The sequence below is a fragment of the Ictalurus furcatus genome, chromosome 23, assembly GCF_023375685.1.
Source record: "Ictalurus furcatus strain D&B chromosome 23, Billie_1.0, whole genome shotgun sequence".
Classification (NCBI taxonomy): Eukaryota; Metazoa; Chordata; class Actinopteri; order Siluriformes; family Ictaluridae; genus Ictalurus; species Ictalurus furcatus.
Genome location: NC_071277.1, coordinates 6,660,356 through 6,677,641, shown reverse-complemented (window position 1 = coordinate 6,677,641; position 17,286 = coordinate 6,660,356). Strand labels below are relative to the sequence as shown.

Below are 17,286 nucleotides of genomic sequence, written 5' to 3'. Positions count from 1 at the left end.
ATTTACATGGACTTAAATCTCTGATACGAGTTCACGCAATGAACTCAATGCGTTATTATTTTTATTTGTTTATTTACTTATTTTGCGTTAACTCTTTTGCCAAAATAAGCTGCAAAATAACTTTTATTTTGGTATGCCGATAAGCCTCATTAGAACATCGCGGCTTTTTACGAGAAACAGCTGCGGTAATGAAGATATAACAGTAGATACTCCGTTTATACCGATTCTGAGCAAACAAAAAACGGAGTAAATGAATATTTTTGTGTTATAAGAAGCGTTCATTGTCGACTCTGGTGTTTAAGTAGTCAGAAAAGGAAGCTTATCGAGTGTTTATGGGAGTTTTAAATACAGGAATACGTGTGCTGGCTACGCGCGCGCTAGTTGATGTTCTGCGGTTGCCAGGATACCGTCGTGGTGACGCTTGTTGAATCTGAAATCTGACTGGCTGCTAATCAACCTCACGAGACCGTTTTTCTATTCTCGATCATAACGAGAAAAATACTTATGTTTGGTTGCTACTCTTCAGAGCCTGCGCTCCCCAAACAAGCGTTCTCACCAAGATATTCCGCTTACGCGGTCTAAATAGAAAAACACCCAATTCAAAACAAGGTAGTAGAAGTATGGGAACCGGCAGGAATGACATCTTTGTCGAAGAAAAATCGAAAATGGGGACAGAAAATGGATATATGCCTTATATGGAAATGAAGGTAACGTGGCTTGATTTACTTCCTGTCAGGAGGGCTTCGGGTCAGCGCGCGCGTGTGTTTTGAGTTTTATTAAAGGTGCAATTAGTCAATGTTTTTCATTTCTCTTTGGTATGAATAATCTGGAAAGTTATGTAATTATGTTTAAAAAGTTTAACGTATTGTCTTAGAAAAAGTCTATTACGTAGTTTAGGGGGAACAAACAGTTTGGAAACCCATTTTTTTTTTCACTTGGGAATTTTTGTATTTGGATTGGCCGCATGTCAGTCACTTTTATAGACACGCCCCCAACGCCTCTTCACATACTCATAAATCATTACGAGGAGAAGATGCGTGTTTATAGAGTTGTAACTTGGCTTTCAAACAGCTGAATATCTCAGAGCGATATCCGAAAGGGATCCCATGACAGTCCTTGCGAATGCTAATTCATGTTAAAATATTGTAAGTTTTAGGGGCGGAGCCTTGTGTCCTTCTGTGTCTTATTCAACAATTCAAGTTAACCCGTTTAACTGCTAGAGGACCCCCCCCCCCCAATCATCCCTAATGCACCTTTAAATAGTAAAACAGTATATTAATGGAAACTTCTTTCATTTTGCTGCTGTTTTAGTCACGCTTTGGTCAAAACACAGAGGAAACAGAGCCTCCTGGCAAAACCCCATCACAAACCAAGCAGAATAAAGGTGGGCTCGTAATCTGACGATATATTAATAGATGAATATTCGACATTATCTATCTAAGTGTAGTTCTTAATGAATGAAAGAAAGAACGAATGATAAAGGTGGTGGTCTTTCTTGGTTTCAGATGAAGGGTATGGTTTAAGTTTGCAGCTGGGAGAGGAGTACGAGAAGAAGAAGCAAAAGCTGAAGGAAGAGCTTCGTCTGGATTACAGGCGCTATGTGTCTGAGGTGATCACTTATTCATTCAATCATTCATTCATTCATCTTTTGGACTCTCTTTATCCTGGTAGGGGTCGTGCGGGAGGTAACACTGGGCGTGGGTGGGGGGTGTGAGTTAGAAATAGTGAAACATGTAAGCGGTGTATTCCAGGTCCAGGATTGAGAAATCTTGTCCTGTTCTACACAGCTGGTGATTTAACTAATGAATAAAAGGTGTGAAAGCAGGGAAACTGCTAGTCTCTAATGGAACCTAGATATCGAGCTATCTATATCTAGAATGTACTCTTGCAGGGTGCATTTAGTGTTGCCAGGCTTTACCACACGTGATCTGGCTTATCAGCTCATTAGCAAGCCCAGGTGAGGTTACCACAGGTGTCGAAGGAACACTGCACGCACACAGCAGGGAGACTAAAGCAGACATGACTGAGTGTTAGACTGATTTGAATTTTCGTTGGAGAGCTGTGTAAACCTATTTGCTTCAAGGTATGAAGACGTGGTTTATGGAAATATGTACACTACTGGTCAAAAGTTTGTGGGCACTCGACTGAAATGTTTCTCGTGATGTTAAAAAGCTTTTGATCTGAAGGTGTGTGATTAAACGTTTGAAATCGGTGTCGTAGACAGAAATATAATCGTGCCGACGTGTTCGTTTCTTTCATTAGAAAACTAACATTTTATTTACTAACAATCATTTTAATGGACGACTTGGAGCGAAATATTCCGAAAAGTAGCCGATAAGAGTCCAGCGTCGGTGTGAACTCCGTTAATACTGTTTAATAAGCATCTCAGGGAAATTCCTCAAGAAATCGGGTGAGAAAACGCCAAGAATACATTTCTGGAAATTCTAGGCAAAAAGCGTGTCTCCTTTGAAGATGCTAAAATATTAAATTATTTTAGATTTATTTGGGATTTTTTTTTTTTTTATCATGACATAATTCCCACAGTTTCATTTGTGTTACTACAGCGTTTTGATGACTATTAATATTATTCTAAAATGTATAAAAAATAAAGAATGAATGTGTCTAAACTTTTGACCTGTACTATATATTTAAATGTTTTATTTTGTGTAAAAAAAAAAAAAAAAAAAAAAAAAAACAGATGTCCTGTGGTTTGTAATATTGACAGCTGAAGTTAGAATTAATTTTCACTTTCACAGAGGATGTCTCTATCCTCATTCGTGTGTGTGTATATACATAATATATAAGTATAAGGCAGTCCAGTCCAGAAATTTGTTTATGTATAACAATTTTCTGAAGTTATAATGAAGCACTTATTTTGGTTTTACATTTTAGAAACAAAACATCACTGCCAACAAGTCATTCTCTCAACACCAAACACTGTCTCTGCCTACAAGCAAGAGAAGATCTCCTAAAGTGAGTGTATTTGTGTGGGGGTGGGGGGGTGGTTGTGTTTGCAGTAGACGGTAATCAAAGGAGCGAATTCGTTACGTATAACACGTAATGCAAAACCAGGTTATCACAATAGAGCGACAAGTTTAAAAGGAACTGGAGTTTGTTCATGCATGTCGACTTTAAGAGATTTGGTGTCCGGTAACAATACTATGTATTGACATTTGGGTCTGTCGCTGGTTGGTACAACGCTATTCTTCACTGCTGAGTTGGAGTGATCGCTCTGGTATACTGTATATTGTTACATGAACGTCGTTCTGCTTTGCTGTCTCAAGCTCATCAGAGTTTAACTTCAGCTTGACCTATAATTTGTAGCTCACGATGTTATTAAAGTAACCGGTATGAGAATAGCTCATGGTTTTTACTTTTGTAGACTTAAATCCGTAGGTAAATTATTTGTGGCTTTAAATTTGAGGGGTATTTTTTTTTTTTTTACAAATTTTATCAGGACAAATTGCAAGCTGAGGGGATTAAGGACTACAGTCCGTTACTCCGAGGATATGAGGAGATACAGAAGAAAAGAGAAACTTCAAACACACCACAGGTTTGAGTTGGTTTCATTTCATCTATATTATGCTGAAGGTCAGTAAATGGAGGGGGAAAAAGTAGAGGGGTCTGAAGGCCCCAGTCTTTTAAATGAACTTGAGCAGCAATATAGAATTTATTTATTTATTTAGCGATTTAGATTTATTTATTTTACTGTTTAATTACTACGATATTAAGTAATAACGCATCTGTCTAGCCCCAGCCCCGTATAAAAGATAACGTCAACTCCACAACTTCATACCATCCATCGTTTACTCCAAAAACACGAGGACGGATGAATCCAGAGAGGACGCAGTATTCCAAGAGAGACAACCTGCCTGAATCCGTGCCCAGCGCTGCCCCGATGCCAGGACGAAGAGGTTTGGAGGACGCACCCAAACGCTGGCACAGGAGGTCCAGGAGGGAGCGCTACACCTCTGAGGAGGAGCTGAACTCTGAGGAGGAGCTGAACTCTGAGGAGGAACAAGAAGAGCTCGAGCTCCTGCAGAAAAGGAGGCCCAAATATCGAACTGAGCCTGCGTTAGCTGGCAGGAGACACCGAAAACTCCAACATAGAGCTAATCGGTGTGTTGCAGTAATACACATTGTTCCTCCGTTGCATTTGTGTGGGGTGTTGTTTTTTTTTTTTTTTCTTTCTTTCTTTCTTCAAATCTGTTTGCATTTGATTTGACTGCCATAGACGAGTTCCTGTCGTTAAGCTGATTTTTGTATTCCTACCAAACAGGTTCACTCGGGATAGAAGAGAAGTGGAGGTTCCTGATGTTCAGGAAGAGTACTATCCAGAGGAAAACAGACGAACTCCACCAACACCGATTAAAGCCAAGTACTGCTTTTTGGAGTAATTTCCATGCATTGGGTTTTTGAATGTTGGGGTTTAAGTGAGGGTGAAATTAAAGTGCGTTAAGTAGTTAATGATGCAATGCACAGATAAATCCTCTTCTATTTTGCGTTTGCTTGTGGTGGAAACTAGGGATGAAACGGTTACCGGTTTCACGATAAACCACAATAAAATTCCCCCACGGTTAGTATTACCGTGTCACGTTTAATCATTAAAACCGTGTGCAATTATCGTGAGTTTTGTAAAACTCGTGGTAAAAGCTGTCTACACACCCTGCGTGAGTCTGACGCAGGCGCAGCATGCCACATTGTCTTTTGAGCGTGAACACGGGCGCTACAATTTAAAAACCGAAACCGGCTGCTCGATTCGGCATGAGTCCGAGTCGCAGCACAGATGAGCAGTGGTCAGATTTAATTTATTATCTGATGAAAGTGACGACTGGCGGGAAGAGTGAGGCGAGCTGACTGACGAGACGATGGCGGAAGATTTGGTTTAATAAGCGAGTTTGTCATTGTACTGTTTTGTTGCTATGTGTTTCATTAAGAATGATAATGAACCCACCATTCAAGCAATTGTAATTCGAACATAAATGCGCACAGCCGCACGGGCATTCATCAGCAGTTTTAAAAGCGAGGCGGGGAAAGAGGGAAATGCTCCAAAGCCCCCTTTCACAGCAACTCCTTTTTTTTTTTTTTCTCTGGTGAGCTCTGCAGACAAGCTTACCATCTTCTATTACATTTCCCTCAGCAATTTTATAAAATCCAAAATACAACCACACTTTGGATTTGGTCCTCTTGAAAGGTTGGAAAGTCTCCTGAGCGCAGTCACTGCCTTCTGGCGTGTTCTCTAACTCAACTAAACAAGCCTTGACAACCATCCATCACTTTATAGTCAAATATAAAACCTGTTTAAACGATTTCTATTGTGTGTTTCAGGACTTTTTGTACTTTTTCAGCACATTTTAACAATACCGTGATTTTAATATTGATAACCGCGATGGGTTTGCTCACAGTAATCGTGATATGAAAATTTCATACCGTTACAGCTCTAAAGGAAACCCAGGAATTCTTTATTTATTTAATGCTGGTTTTTGAGTTTGTTTCAGTCAGGCTTTCCTTTCATCTCGATCAGGGTGTCTATATGCAAAAGAGATGCAGTCAGCCAGAATGTGCAAGAACGGATAAGATTTATTAGGTAGCTTACTGAGTGGAAGCATCGATCTATAGAGAGATGGGAAGTGCTGCAGATCAGACCTTTTTGCAAAGTGTTTCTGTGATCCGCTGGGTGTGGGATTTAGAGCCATGGAACAGTTTGAGGTGGATCACAATGTGAGGTGGACTGGACTGTCCTTCTGGTTTTGATTTTGGTTTCTGCTTTGTCCTGCAGTCCACTAGGACCCGCGCAAACCAGAGCTGCTAGTAAGAAGAACATGACCGATTTCACCACAGGACTTATGATTGGTAAGATTAGTCGCGTCATCACCTCCTCCTTTATAAAGGCATACCTGATTTATTATTTATGGCCATATAGACAAATTGTCTGTTTGAATGACCTGCACTGCTGAGATTTGTATTTCAAAACCTGTAAATTTGCTGGATCCTGCTTAAAAATGCGTTTTTGTGTGGGGTTTTAAAAAAAAAATTATTCACTCACACAGGGGCTGCTGAGAGCAAGGAGGCTGTTCAGAGAAGGAAGGAGCGCTATAGACAGGAGCTGCTGGAGCAAATGGCTGAACAGTGCAGAAATAAGAAAAAGTGGGTGCATTGCGCTGTGGGAAGATTTATAACACGATTACCTGCCTCTCATTCAGTTATTATGAAAACTCTCATTTTCACACACATATCTTGCGTTCATCTGCTATGGCTGTGTGGGTTAACTGATCAATCAATGCTTTCTTGCTTAATACGTGATGCCAGTATTTTGTTTTAGCTGCATTATAACTGCAAAATGAAACAGATTGAAAATGTCTGTCATAATATCTGATATTCTTTATAATAACTTTTATATTTTGTAGGGAAAAGGAGCTGGAATTGAGAGTTGCTGCTACAGGAGCTACTGACCCAGAGAAAGAGGTATTCGAGTCATCACACCGTAGTCGACTAGTAGTCGCATACTGTATCAGTGGGATACAGAAATAGTTTTGTAAGCCACTTGTTTAATATATTTGTGATCTGTGAATATTTCTGTGTGGTGCCTGATACCTGCCTTGTGATTGTTGTGTTTTTAGCACCATCAGAAGCAGGTAAATGTGTGGCTCTTTTTGTATACACTAGATGGCAGGCTTGCTTCGCTCTTCTATTTTTCGTTGCAACACGTTCCTGTAAATTCCACCACGAGTTGTCTTTTTTTTTTTTTTTTTTATATATACATGTATGTATGTATGTGTATATATAACATTTGTCCCCCCGAACCTCATTCTGTTCATGTTTTACACTATTATTTTTTTCGCATCCTATTTGTACAACGTGCTTTTTTGTTGTTTCAGTATATGACCGTGTACCTGCCTGGTCTCCCACAGCCTGACCGGATTAAGCAGTTTGGTGCTGTAAGGAGGGAGCATGAAGGCAGGAGACGAGACGTGCCCTACAAGCCCGGAATGGGACTGGACACCCTCGGAGCAGACGCGGATAAGAAGACGCAAGTAGAGAGAGCGCCACCCGAGAGACCGCGCGTGGCCTTCCAGTCTCCTATTCTGGAATACAGCACCGCTCTGGGGCACCTGGGTAACACCGTGAGCACCGGACTCGGGAACAGTGGCGGCGCAGCCTTCAGTGAAAACGTTCAGAATGACCTCTCTGGAACTATCGGAGAAATGGTCGCCCCCAGGTGATCTTTATAACCCACGTTCTATGGTCATTTTACCTGGCATGGCACAATGCTGGTCCAGTTTATTAAGTATAACTTTCATCTAATCTATAAACTGTATTTATTTTATAAACTGTTGTTTGTACTGTGGTCTTAGAGTTGCGAGAATTCCTCCTCCTCCACTGGCACCCACCCTCTCCGAGGCATACAGCACTCCATACGATGAAGCCTACTACTACTATGGAGCTAGGAATCCCTTAGACCCTAATCTGACCTACTGTGAGCGTTTTTCACGTCGATTTGGTGTTTTTGAATAAATGTTACGTTTTACTAGCCCATTTAATGTGTGATGATTCTAGCAGGCCTTAGTAGGTAGGACAAAATATATTAAAAGTGAAAACTTTTATTTATTTATTTATTTATTTTTAAAATTGTTTTTAATGCTTTTCAGGTTGTTGGTGTGTCCATCTGAGATTCTCGTTAGTGCGTTATCTCACAAACAAGTGGCCGGATTATTTTTGTTTTTTTGTTTTGTATTTTTAAAAAAGACATTTGTTTGGATTTATTATATGGAATTATTATTGTAACCAGCAGATGAACTGATGAGTCACAGCAAGAGCCAAATGCCTGACTTTAGTATTTCTTCAACAGCTTCCTTCCTGGTTGAGGAATATAATTTAAGGTTATTTGAGTCATACAAATTAGTAATAAAAAGGACTAGACTCGTTTTTATGGCTGAGTGTGTTATGGGTTTTATACAGTGTGTTTTATATTTCTGGAGTCTGCCAATATAAAATACCTTTTGAGACCAATCTTTAGTATTAGGTATTATTTTAACAGTTTCAAACCACCTTTAACCTTATCCATACATCGTCTAGTGTGTTACTATGTACATCTTAAGAAGGTATGCAGTCTTAGTGTGTGTGTGTGTGTGTGTGTGTGTGTGTGTGTGTGTGTGTTAGATGGACCTCCACCACTGCAGCCGTCACGTAATATCCCAGCCGAATCAGTCACGTCGGTCCATCAGCCTCCAGCTGGAATCTTTGCACAGTAGGTGCTCTTTATCCTGTCTTTGAATCACTTGATGTGTATTTCATTCATTTAGTATCTTGATGATCTTTATAAAGAAGGTTCCCTTGAACGGAGGCCGGTTCATTTGTCCTAGATGGTTGCTGCTAGTATTGACCTCATTGTGCTGAATTTTGTTTAATATGTCTAGTCAGGTTACTTGTATTGTAGGATGAGCCTGCAGCTCTTTCTCTTGATGAACGTGGCACCGTACGACCCCTGGCAAAAAATAATGGAATCACCACACTTCAAGGATGTTCACCTAGCTTTTTTTTTTTCTTCTTTTTTTTTCTTTCTTCCCCTGGGCAAATAATCAAATCGCAGATATGACCCACACAACAGTTTTTGTTTTAATAGCTGAACAATCTGGCATCGTAAAACATGCAAACAAGTTAAATGAATTTTGATTAGTGCTTTTTTTTTTTTTTCTTTTTCTTTCTTTCTTTTTTTTTTATCAAGTAGAGGAAAAATTTTTGGAATCATCCAAAAAAAAAATCACACGCGCTTAGTATTTTCTTGCTCCTCCTCAGACTTTTCTTCCTTTGAGGCATTGACTTCACTAATGAAAACTGATATTCTCCATCAAATTGGTTCCAGCTTTCTCGAATAGCAGTTAACCGATCAGCTTTGCAGGACGGAGCCTTGTCATGGACCAATTATTTTAAAAAATATATATATTTATTTCTTGATTGAGATCTGGACTGTTTGCTGGCCTGGTCGTGGAGTTGTTCTGCTTTTCCTGAAGAAAAGCTTTAACACTCATTGCTCTGAGGCAAGATGCTTTATCATCCTGAAAAATTACTTCACCACCATCCCTATTTTCTATCGACGGAATGAGAAAAGTGTCCCAAATTTCAGCGTACACCTGTGCATTGACTGTTGAGGTCTCCCCTGGTCCTTTACTTGATGTGCAACCCCATATGATTTCATCCAATCATCCACGCTGCATGATTGCTTCTCTTCTCTTTAGCCCACTGTAACCTTGTTTTCTTCTGTTTAGGTGTTAGTGCTGGTTTTCGTTTGTCTTTTCTACACACTTAATGTCTGTAAGGACTCTTAACTGCAAACTAATTTGCATTTTTTAGATTTGTGTGGGGATTTTAGAAATGCAAATTACAAGGTGATTTTCCTTTTCCCTCAACATTGAGAGATTCCATAATGCCATTAATTAAAATAATTGTGTTTCGGTTACGAAGGTGATTTCATAATTTTTCGCCACGGATAATACACGTTACATAGCTTCACCTTGTAGCTTTTTTTTAATGGCTACAAGTAGGAGTAAATAATCATTTATCCCTATTTATTGTGATATTTACTGTGGTATCAGCATCAAGGCCAAATTTAGATTTGGCTTTCTATGTACTATAAATAAGAATAATCTCTAATCTTTCCATAGACCAGTTTCCCAGCATGGCGTTTCTCCTACTAGAATTGGGATTGGAGCATATCCCTCTGATAGGCACCAACATCCCAAGGACCATGTTCTAAGCTACAAGGATGCACTTAAACAACAGGTAAAATATAAAGTGTGTGTATATAAGCGTCTGAACGGTACTGCAGGCTGACCGCAACCAGCAGTTATAAAAATTAAAAAAAATTCTGAAAACATGCTTCTTTTACATTGGTCAGCCGATCGCATTAGCATTATAAACAGGGATATAGCTCATTACAGCTCAGTCAGTGTAGTATTGAACTCCTAAATATGAGTACCTTTGGAGCGCTATGATGGCAGGAGAGGAGCCAGCCAGTCAGTCTAATGATTAGTATTTTGACGGGAAGTGACCAGGCAGGAGTGTTGGCGTTTTTGTGAGGTAACGGAAACCAAGAGGCATACTAAGACGAGCATAATGAAAATAAATAACAATTTATAGATATTAAGTCATGAAACCGATATGGTTTTGTTTCCTGCCACAGATTGAAGACAGGCAGGAAAGGAGGAGACTGGAGAAGGAGGAAAAGAAAAGCTACGAGGCTAAACTGGAGGCGGAGATGAAAGCCTTTGAGCCGTGGGGAAGAGGAGGAGCTGGAGCTCCACTTAGGGATGACCATGGAAACCTCATCAGTAAGGCCACGCTAATTTCTTTAATATTTCCCAATTTCTCTCTGCATCTTTTAAAATGTCCTATTGTCGATTTTTGTTTTATTTTACTATCAGATCACAGTTTTAATTTTATAATGCAGTACTTGATATTAAAGTACTGAATAATCACTGATACTGGCTTCCTCTTGGTAGCGAAGTAAGATTCCCTGCAAGATTCTGTTGCCGAGTTGTATGAAACGGCAAATGTAAAGCTAAGAAGTAGTGTGATCGCTTTCTTTGTCCATTTCTAGGTGATCTAAAGCTCATGCACAGGACTAACAAGGAGGCACACGCGAACCCGGAATCACATAACGGAACAGCCGTAGCATCAGTGGATTGGACTGGAGCTGTGCCAAGAGCAGAGGATAAGGATTCTTTACAAAGTGTATTAGATAACAAAGGTGTGTGTGTATGTGTGTAAACGCTGTGAGAGCTAATCTTAAAGGGATACTTTGGTCGTTTTTGCATATATAATAGTGTGTATGTATGTACACTTTGAATAACTGATTCGATGCTTGATTTCATTTTTATGTACATGGATTAAATGATATTTGACCAAATATCTAATTGAATTTAATTAGGTATTCCAGGTGTTTTCTGTACTCACCAATGCCTTAAGCTTTTGATGAGTTTTCGTGAGCTCTTATTTCCCCCCCGACAGTTTCCTCCTTCACCCGGCCCTCGCCACACGCCCGGGGAAACGTGTTCCGCGAGCTCCCGACACCGCAGCAGGTCCGTGAGCAGGAGAGGTACAAGGACAGTCTGAAACAGCAGGTATAGAGCGTTTCCCATCATGCTTTCGCCATATGCTTTTGAGACCTGGTTCTGATTGAGATGACCTGGAATTTTGGGCACAAACAGATCGAGGAGAAGCGACGGATGGAGGCAGAGAGGAAGAAGAAGCTGCAGGAGGAGGAGGAGGAGAAGGAGAAGAAGCTGGCTGAAGAGAGAGCGTGCATGCAGAGGAAGTTTGAGGAGGAGAAGAGGCTGGAGGAGGAGAAGAAGGAGAAGAAGCTGGCTAAAGAGAGAGCATGCATGCAGTGGCATTTTGAGGAGGAACAGAAGAAGGAAAAACGTAAAGAAATGGAAGTGTGTTCCCATGCTTTTCTCACTAACTAACTAACTAGGGAATCCTCCACACGAAACAACCCCCCACCCCCCATCCAGTTTTTGTATGAATTAGCATGCTCCCTGTTCTTTTGCAGCAAAACGCCAGAAAGCAGGAGATGATCCGTCAAGCCGAGGAGGCCAAAAAGAAAAGGACCGAGGAAGAAGAGAAGGCGAACGAGGCAGTTAAGCAGCAGTACGATCGGGAAACGCAAGCCCGGCTGGAGAAGGTCCGTGCATCGATTTGCTCGTTAAGTGTTTTGGTGTTTACTCGCACGTCTCCAGTTGTACTGATGGTTCCTTTTGTGAATCCAAAGGACGTCAGGTCTAATTCACCGCCTGTCCCTACACTCCAAAAGAGACTGGGCCACCAGGTTCCTCCCAGACCGCCTTCAGTCGAGAGCCAACGGTCAGCTACAGCTTTCTCTGTGAGTCATGCATGAACACAACACTAGCAATGGAGGAGTCATAAAAGTGCTTGATTTCTAATGGTAGTGTTTCAAGAACTGGGCATAAAATATATTTGTAGCTAGCTTCTAGAAAGGTAAAACGATTACATACTCGCTAACTTTTACGCCTGGCTAACTGGTTCAATTTAAATCCAAGATATGAACCAGAACAGCAAGAACATGTTGGGGGGGGACGGGGTGGGGACGGGCACATCCTGTATAATTAACTTGAAATGTACAATTAAAAAAAAAAAAAAAAAAAAATTGTCAAATATACACTGAAGGATCATCTACCAAGTGGGAAATATTTGGTTTTGAACAGCTTTTCTAAAATTAAATTCTGTCATCAGAGAGCTTGCCTTCTGATGGGATGTCACTGACAAACGAATGGGGGGGGGGGGGGGCTAGAAAGTGTGCGGTGTGATAATTTTTATTATTTATTTATTTATTTTATTTTATTTTTTTCCCCTCCTCCCCCATAGGTTGGGTCTATTTCCACTCCCCAGTCCCCACCTGTTCCTGCACGGAGGAACGAGATCAGAGCAGCAGGTAAATTTTCCTGAACTTCTCACACAAAAAAAAAAAACTTTTTTGGTTGAACAAATAACTTATTTTGGTTACTATTATTTAGCTACAGTACTAAGGTCAGTGGAAGTACCTCACCTAGGTTGTGAAATGAACGTGTGTGTGTGTGTGTGTGTGTGTGTGTGTGTGTGTGTGTGTGTGTGTGTGTGTGTGTGTGTGTTAGAGGAACAGCAGGGCATGATCAGGGAGTTGTCAGTTCTGCGTAGGAAACTCAGAAGTGAGCAGAAGCAGCTTGAAGGGCAGCTGCTACAAGCCGACAGAGAGGATACACAAACTCCCTTGAAAAACAGGTAATATGTTTGCTTTACGTGGCATACTTTATGACCTATAAACACTGCGTTCATAAACATTTAAGTTAATTTCTTGTAGGTTTAGTAGTCACTGATCCTGAACTGAGTATTAGATCTATAAGCCAGTTCAGTGTGAGGCCATCCTTGAGTTGTTGCCTGTGTGTGAGAGTGTGAGAGATGCGGTCCTGCTAAACGCTCTCATCAGCTTACACCAACACACTGTGTAATCCTCTTTTCTATCCCACAGTGAAAGGGCCTCTTTGTGTACTATGTGAATGGCATTATAGTGGTTTTAATGATTGAATAATCAGTTAATATGTGTGTGTGTGTGTGTGTGTGTGTGTGTGTGTGTTTGGGGGCACAGAGTGCGACCTCTATTGAACGCCTTTGACATGGCCAGGCTGCGGATACAGGTGCCTGTAGGGAGACCAGCGTCGAACACCAGACCAGTGAACAGGCAGGTCATGCAGGACTTCAACCAGCTCAAGTACAGAGGTAAAAATCCTGAGGTGCTGTATAGAGGACCGTGTTACACAGGCAGAGCTTCATGAGGACACCAAACTTATGGTTCGATAACCAAATAGAGATTCACGCTGTCTGTAAAGTGTACCTTATATAACACAAACTGCCTCACACGTTAAACGTTAAATAAACTTAAATGTGTGTATAAACTAGGTCTGCATTATTATACGGTGTAAATGTTGTGGCCCTGGATGAACATAATTCTGGATAAAATGTAAGCGTAAAACAGGAAGGTTGGTTTGTTGGGCTGGAATATGAAGTTTGTCTCTTTTGTGCTTCATGTCCAAGCAGAACACACACACACACACATACTCCTCAGTTCTGTAGGAAAAAAATATTAATAAATAAATAAAATGGAAGTGTCCTGAAGTGTTTTTGGGCTTAGTAACAGAATCTGTAAATATCATGGCAGTGTATGATGTACAGTATGTGGTTGATTTTAGAGCGTTCTCTCGCACGAACATGCTGCAGGGGTGTAGCAAACTCTGCTGCTTGCCCTGTCAGTCACACAGTGATGGAGGTATGTGTATGTGGATTTCTTGCAGACAGCAAGTCTCGTGAAGAAGTGAGGCAGGCGTATCCTGAACCACCCAGCGACGACGCCAGCCTGGAGATCCAGCAGCAGGCTCTGCTCCGAGAGCAACAGCGGAGACTCGACGACATGCAGAGTCTCGTCGGTCGGACAGACACGCAAACACACACGCATACGAACAAACGCGCGTTATACACAGGAAATGAACGGGTGGCTGGTGTAGATAAGGGCTGATCCCAATCACATTCGTTTACTTTTTTTTTTTTTTTTTTTCCTCTCCACTTTATAACACATGAATAAAAACAAATGAATCCTGATCTAGAACTGTCTCCTGGAATGAACATGATTGTTTTTATTTTCCGTCATACATCTGTTATGGCTAGAGTTGAGCACTCGGTCCCTTAAGTCTTGTTTTCATGCACGTACATACACACACATGCATGCGCGCACTCTCCTTTGTATTGACTTGTCTCTCTTGTATTAGATTACTTTGACCTGTCGTCTCCCATGAAGCCTGCTCCTCATCTGGTGAGTGAGAAGACATGAATCAGGCCTGACCTGCTTCCGTGTGACCCACTTTTCTGTGGTCTTTCGTTCTTTCAGACAAACTGCACCGCACTCCCTCTCCCCCTGCCATCACTGTTTATTAACCTGATTGGTTTTTTTTTTTTATCGATGTGGTTATACCTACAGAGGGACATCTATGCTGAAGAGGCTGAGGGAGACACTCTATTAGAGTCTGAGAGTGCTTTTATTGGTGAGCTGATTCAAAAAATCATAATTAATTAATAAATAATTTTATTTATTTTTTTTTTTTAAGAAATCTCAATCCCTCTCAATGATTGCAGAAGGTGTCCTAGGTTTAGGCTGGTCTTAAACATTTATATTATTCTGTGTGGTGTACAATTATGTAAAACCATAAATATTATTAATAATAATTACAACTCTTGATTTCAGCTTCCCAGTCATGACTACTGGTTCACGAGAAACATTACATGAATTCGTTGTCTTCACCATAAGCGACATTGCATAATATTGTGACTTCTTGTTTTCGTTCCTGTGCAGACGCTAACGGTTATTCCTTCCCATTAACGCCGCACTCTGATCGAATCTCTGCCAGGGAGAGAAGACGGCGAGCCAGGAGGACGGACTTCTCTGATGTAAGCGTTCCTGGTTCTATGTACAAAATGTATTGGGTGGGGTCTCAGGTTTTTTTTTTTTTTTTTTTTTTTTTGCTGCCAGAGACCCCTTTAACTGTGAAATCAATAACGTCCACAGACTTCCGTATAGTTTTATTTTACGAACATAATCTCAGACTGACACGTTGAGCTAAAATTAAACCCGGTCAATTCAAGCGTTCGTTTCTGTAATGAATACACACTACCGGTCAAAAGTTTGTGGACGCTCGTCTGAAATGTTCTTACCAGGTTACGTGGATAAGAGACCATACATGAACATGCTTCTAAAGTGTTGTGACGATAGCCCGATTGTAATTGTGTGAAAGTCCTGCTGTAATCTGATTGGCTGAAAGCGCTGGCCATTTTTGAATTTGTAATTCAATGATGATGATGATGATGATGATGATGATGGATTAAACATCCAGTTACAGGTTAGTAGACTCGTGCAGCACACTGAATTGCATCTTATTTGGACTTTTGCTTCCTGGGGAAAAAAAAAAGTAGTTCCTGTAGTTTTACAGTAGAGAGGGGTTAAAACATATCTATAGGGTTTCAGGACTACTTGATTGGACCCTGAATCACATTGATGAAAGTGGGTTATGATTTCCTGTAAATAAAATGTAAAAATAATTGCGATGCCTTTTGGCTATGCTTCACACGTCCCTGGTGGTCTTCAGTTTCTGAACTGTGGGTCTGGGGGTTTTTTTTATTTAATATTTATTTATTTCAGGGTGTGGAAACCCCCAGCGGAGAGATCAGCTATTCTCGGGGCTCAGCAGACAGCTTCCAGCTGGACCGAGTGCGAGAGCTGAACCAGCGCAGGCTCAGAGTGTTGGACGACATGAGCGAGAGGGACAGGAGATCAGGTGAGAGAGCGAGCAAGAAACTCCTGAATGCAAAGCTCATACTCTGATCCCGAGGGAATTTCCACCATGTATCTTTGTTAAATAGCAGTAGAAGTCCTCTGTTTCTGGAGGTGACTCACATTTTAGCGGTAATTTAAGATGTTGGTCAATTTCGCTGGTGATCTTTTACTGATGAGGAACAAATAAAGGGGAGTACTGTTGTTTCAGAGTTTGTTGTTTCTGTATGTTTTTTAAAAATAAATAAAAAGGTATTTAGTGTGATGTTCAGGTCTTTTGATTTGATTTCAGCTCATTCTGGTAGAAAGAGAAACTCTGCCACAAACAGGTTTTAATTTTTATCACTAGATGTTTTTAAGATAATCAGTTAAAAAAGTTGCTTATTTTAAAAAATCCTCTTCCTATGTTGAATGTTGTAATCAACTATTATAATAATCTGTCATTCCTGTCCAGGAGAAATATCTGTCGCTGAAGAGGACGAACTTTGGCGGCAGGGGACTCCGTCTCCAGACCTTGCCCGCCGTGTTTCTACAACAACCGTTGCCACGGAGGCCTGGCTCCGCCCCGGCACCACAGAGACGCTGAAGAAGCTGATGGCAGGTCGAAGGCCATCCAGCCGAGACCTGCTGAGAGACAAATGGGACGCACCGTCCACTTACCACGGCTAGTGCGTGATCGATTTGTTGCATGCTTGGGTTTGTTTCAAAGTCGACAAACAGTCGTACCGGCAACATGGGTCTGAAAGCAGTGATGAATCTCTAGAGGGGCAGAGCACCGTGTGTGTGTGTCCTGCCAGCCAGCAGGATTTACTGTACTGCATTGCTCTGGTACAGATTAAAGTAGATAACCTATTCGGGTTTATATATTTTATGTATAATATGATTAAGATAGTATTTTAAATATGAAATAAATTTATTTTTTAAGTTCCTGGGATCCATGTGCGTTGAGTATGTTTTGTTGATGCTCATGTGACGTGTCAATTAACCACTGGAGCAGAAAATCCTGTTGGTCAGTATTTATAGACTGGGTGGGGTTTAAGGGTATCTGAGATGCAGGTTTTCATTCTAACAAAGCAGAAGCCACACCCGAGTCTATAGTGTGGTGCAGGGATGATGTCATTTTGTACGGGAACGTTAGCATCACCCTGGTTCCTTAGACAAAAACCCAATAGGATTTTCCCACAGGCTTTTGGAGTATGGCTGAATAAAAAATGTCTATCTCCATTCATCTGTTATGAAGATATACATACATAGGCATATTATTGTTCCTTAATTGAGTTTGTAAATGTTGGAGGGATTACATATAGAATAAAACAATTTCCATAAATTTAAATACACAAACAATAAACCTTTTATGATGGCTTGTCTTGGATAAGCCATAAGAATAAATATTTGTGTACAAGTTCATGGCCCTA

The 17,286-nt window shown here is 40.8% G+C and overlaps 1 protein-coding gene across 7 annotated transcripts; it reads left to right on the top strand.

Annotated features, from left to right (window-relative positions):
- The first annotated feature begins 122 nt into the window (after nucleotides 1-122).
- Nucleotides 123-16,805, top strand: LOC128600061 (centrosome and spindle pole-associated protein 1). Of its 7 annotated transcripts, XM_053612224.1 has the most exons (31): nucleotides 123-707; nucleotides 1,312-1,384; nucleotides 1,506-1,609; nucleotides 2,893-2,973; nucleotides 3,458-3,553; nucleotides 3,752-4,119; nucleotides 4,280-4,378; nucleotides 5,780-5,853; nucleotides 6,051-6,147; nucleotides 6,408-6,465; nucleotides 6,621-6,635; nucleotides 6,879-7,219; nucleotides 7,356-7,477; nucleotides 8,161-8,248; nucleotides 9,663-9,780; nucleotides 10,181-10,328; nucleotides 10,598-10,747; nucleotides 11,008-11,120; nucleotides 11,208-11,435; nucleotides 11,552-11,683; nucleotides 11,771-11,881; nucleotides 12,385-12,451; nucleotides 12,651-12,777; nucleotides 13,142-13,272; nucleotides 13,845-13,976; nucleotides 14,316-14,359; nucleotides 14,525-14,588; nucleotides 14,897-14,991; nucleotides 15,740-15,875; nucleotides 16,164-16,200; nucleotides 16,326-16,480. In XM_053612224.1, exons 1-31 carry the CDS (start codon nucleotides 621-623, stop codon nucleotides 16,342-16,344), a joined length of 3,555 nt encoding a protein of 1,184 aa, XP_053468199.1. In that variant the 5' UTR covers nucleotides 123-620; the 3' UTR covers nucleotides 16,345-16,480. The 7 variants fall into 7 exon arrangements, with proteins under 7 accessions (XP_053468199.1, XP_053468200.1, XP_053468194.1 ...); XM_053612225.1 differs by lacking the exons at nucleotides 16,164-16,200; nucleotides 16,326-16,480 and adding an exon at nucleotides 15,961-16,145; XM_053612219.1 differs by lacking the exon at nucleotides 16,164-16,200 and having other exon boundaries at nucleotides 125-707; nucleotides 16,326-16,805.
- The last annotated feature ends 481 nt before the right edge of the window (nucleotides 16,806-17,286 follow it).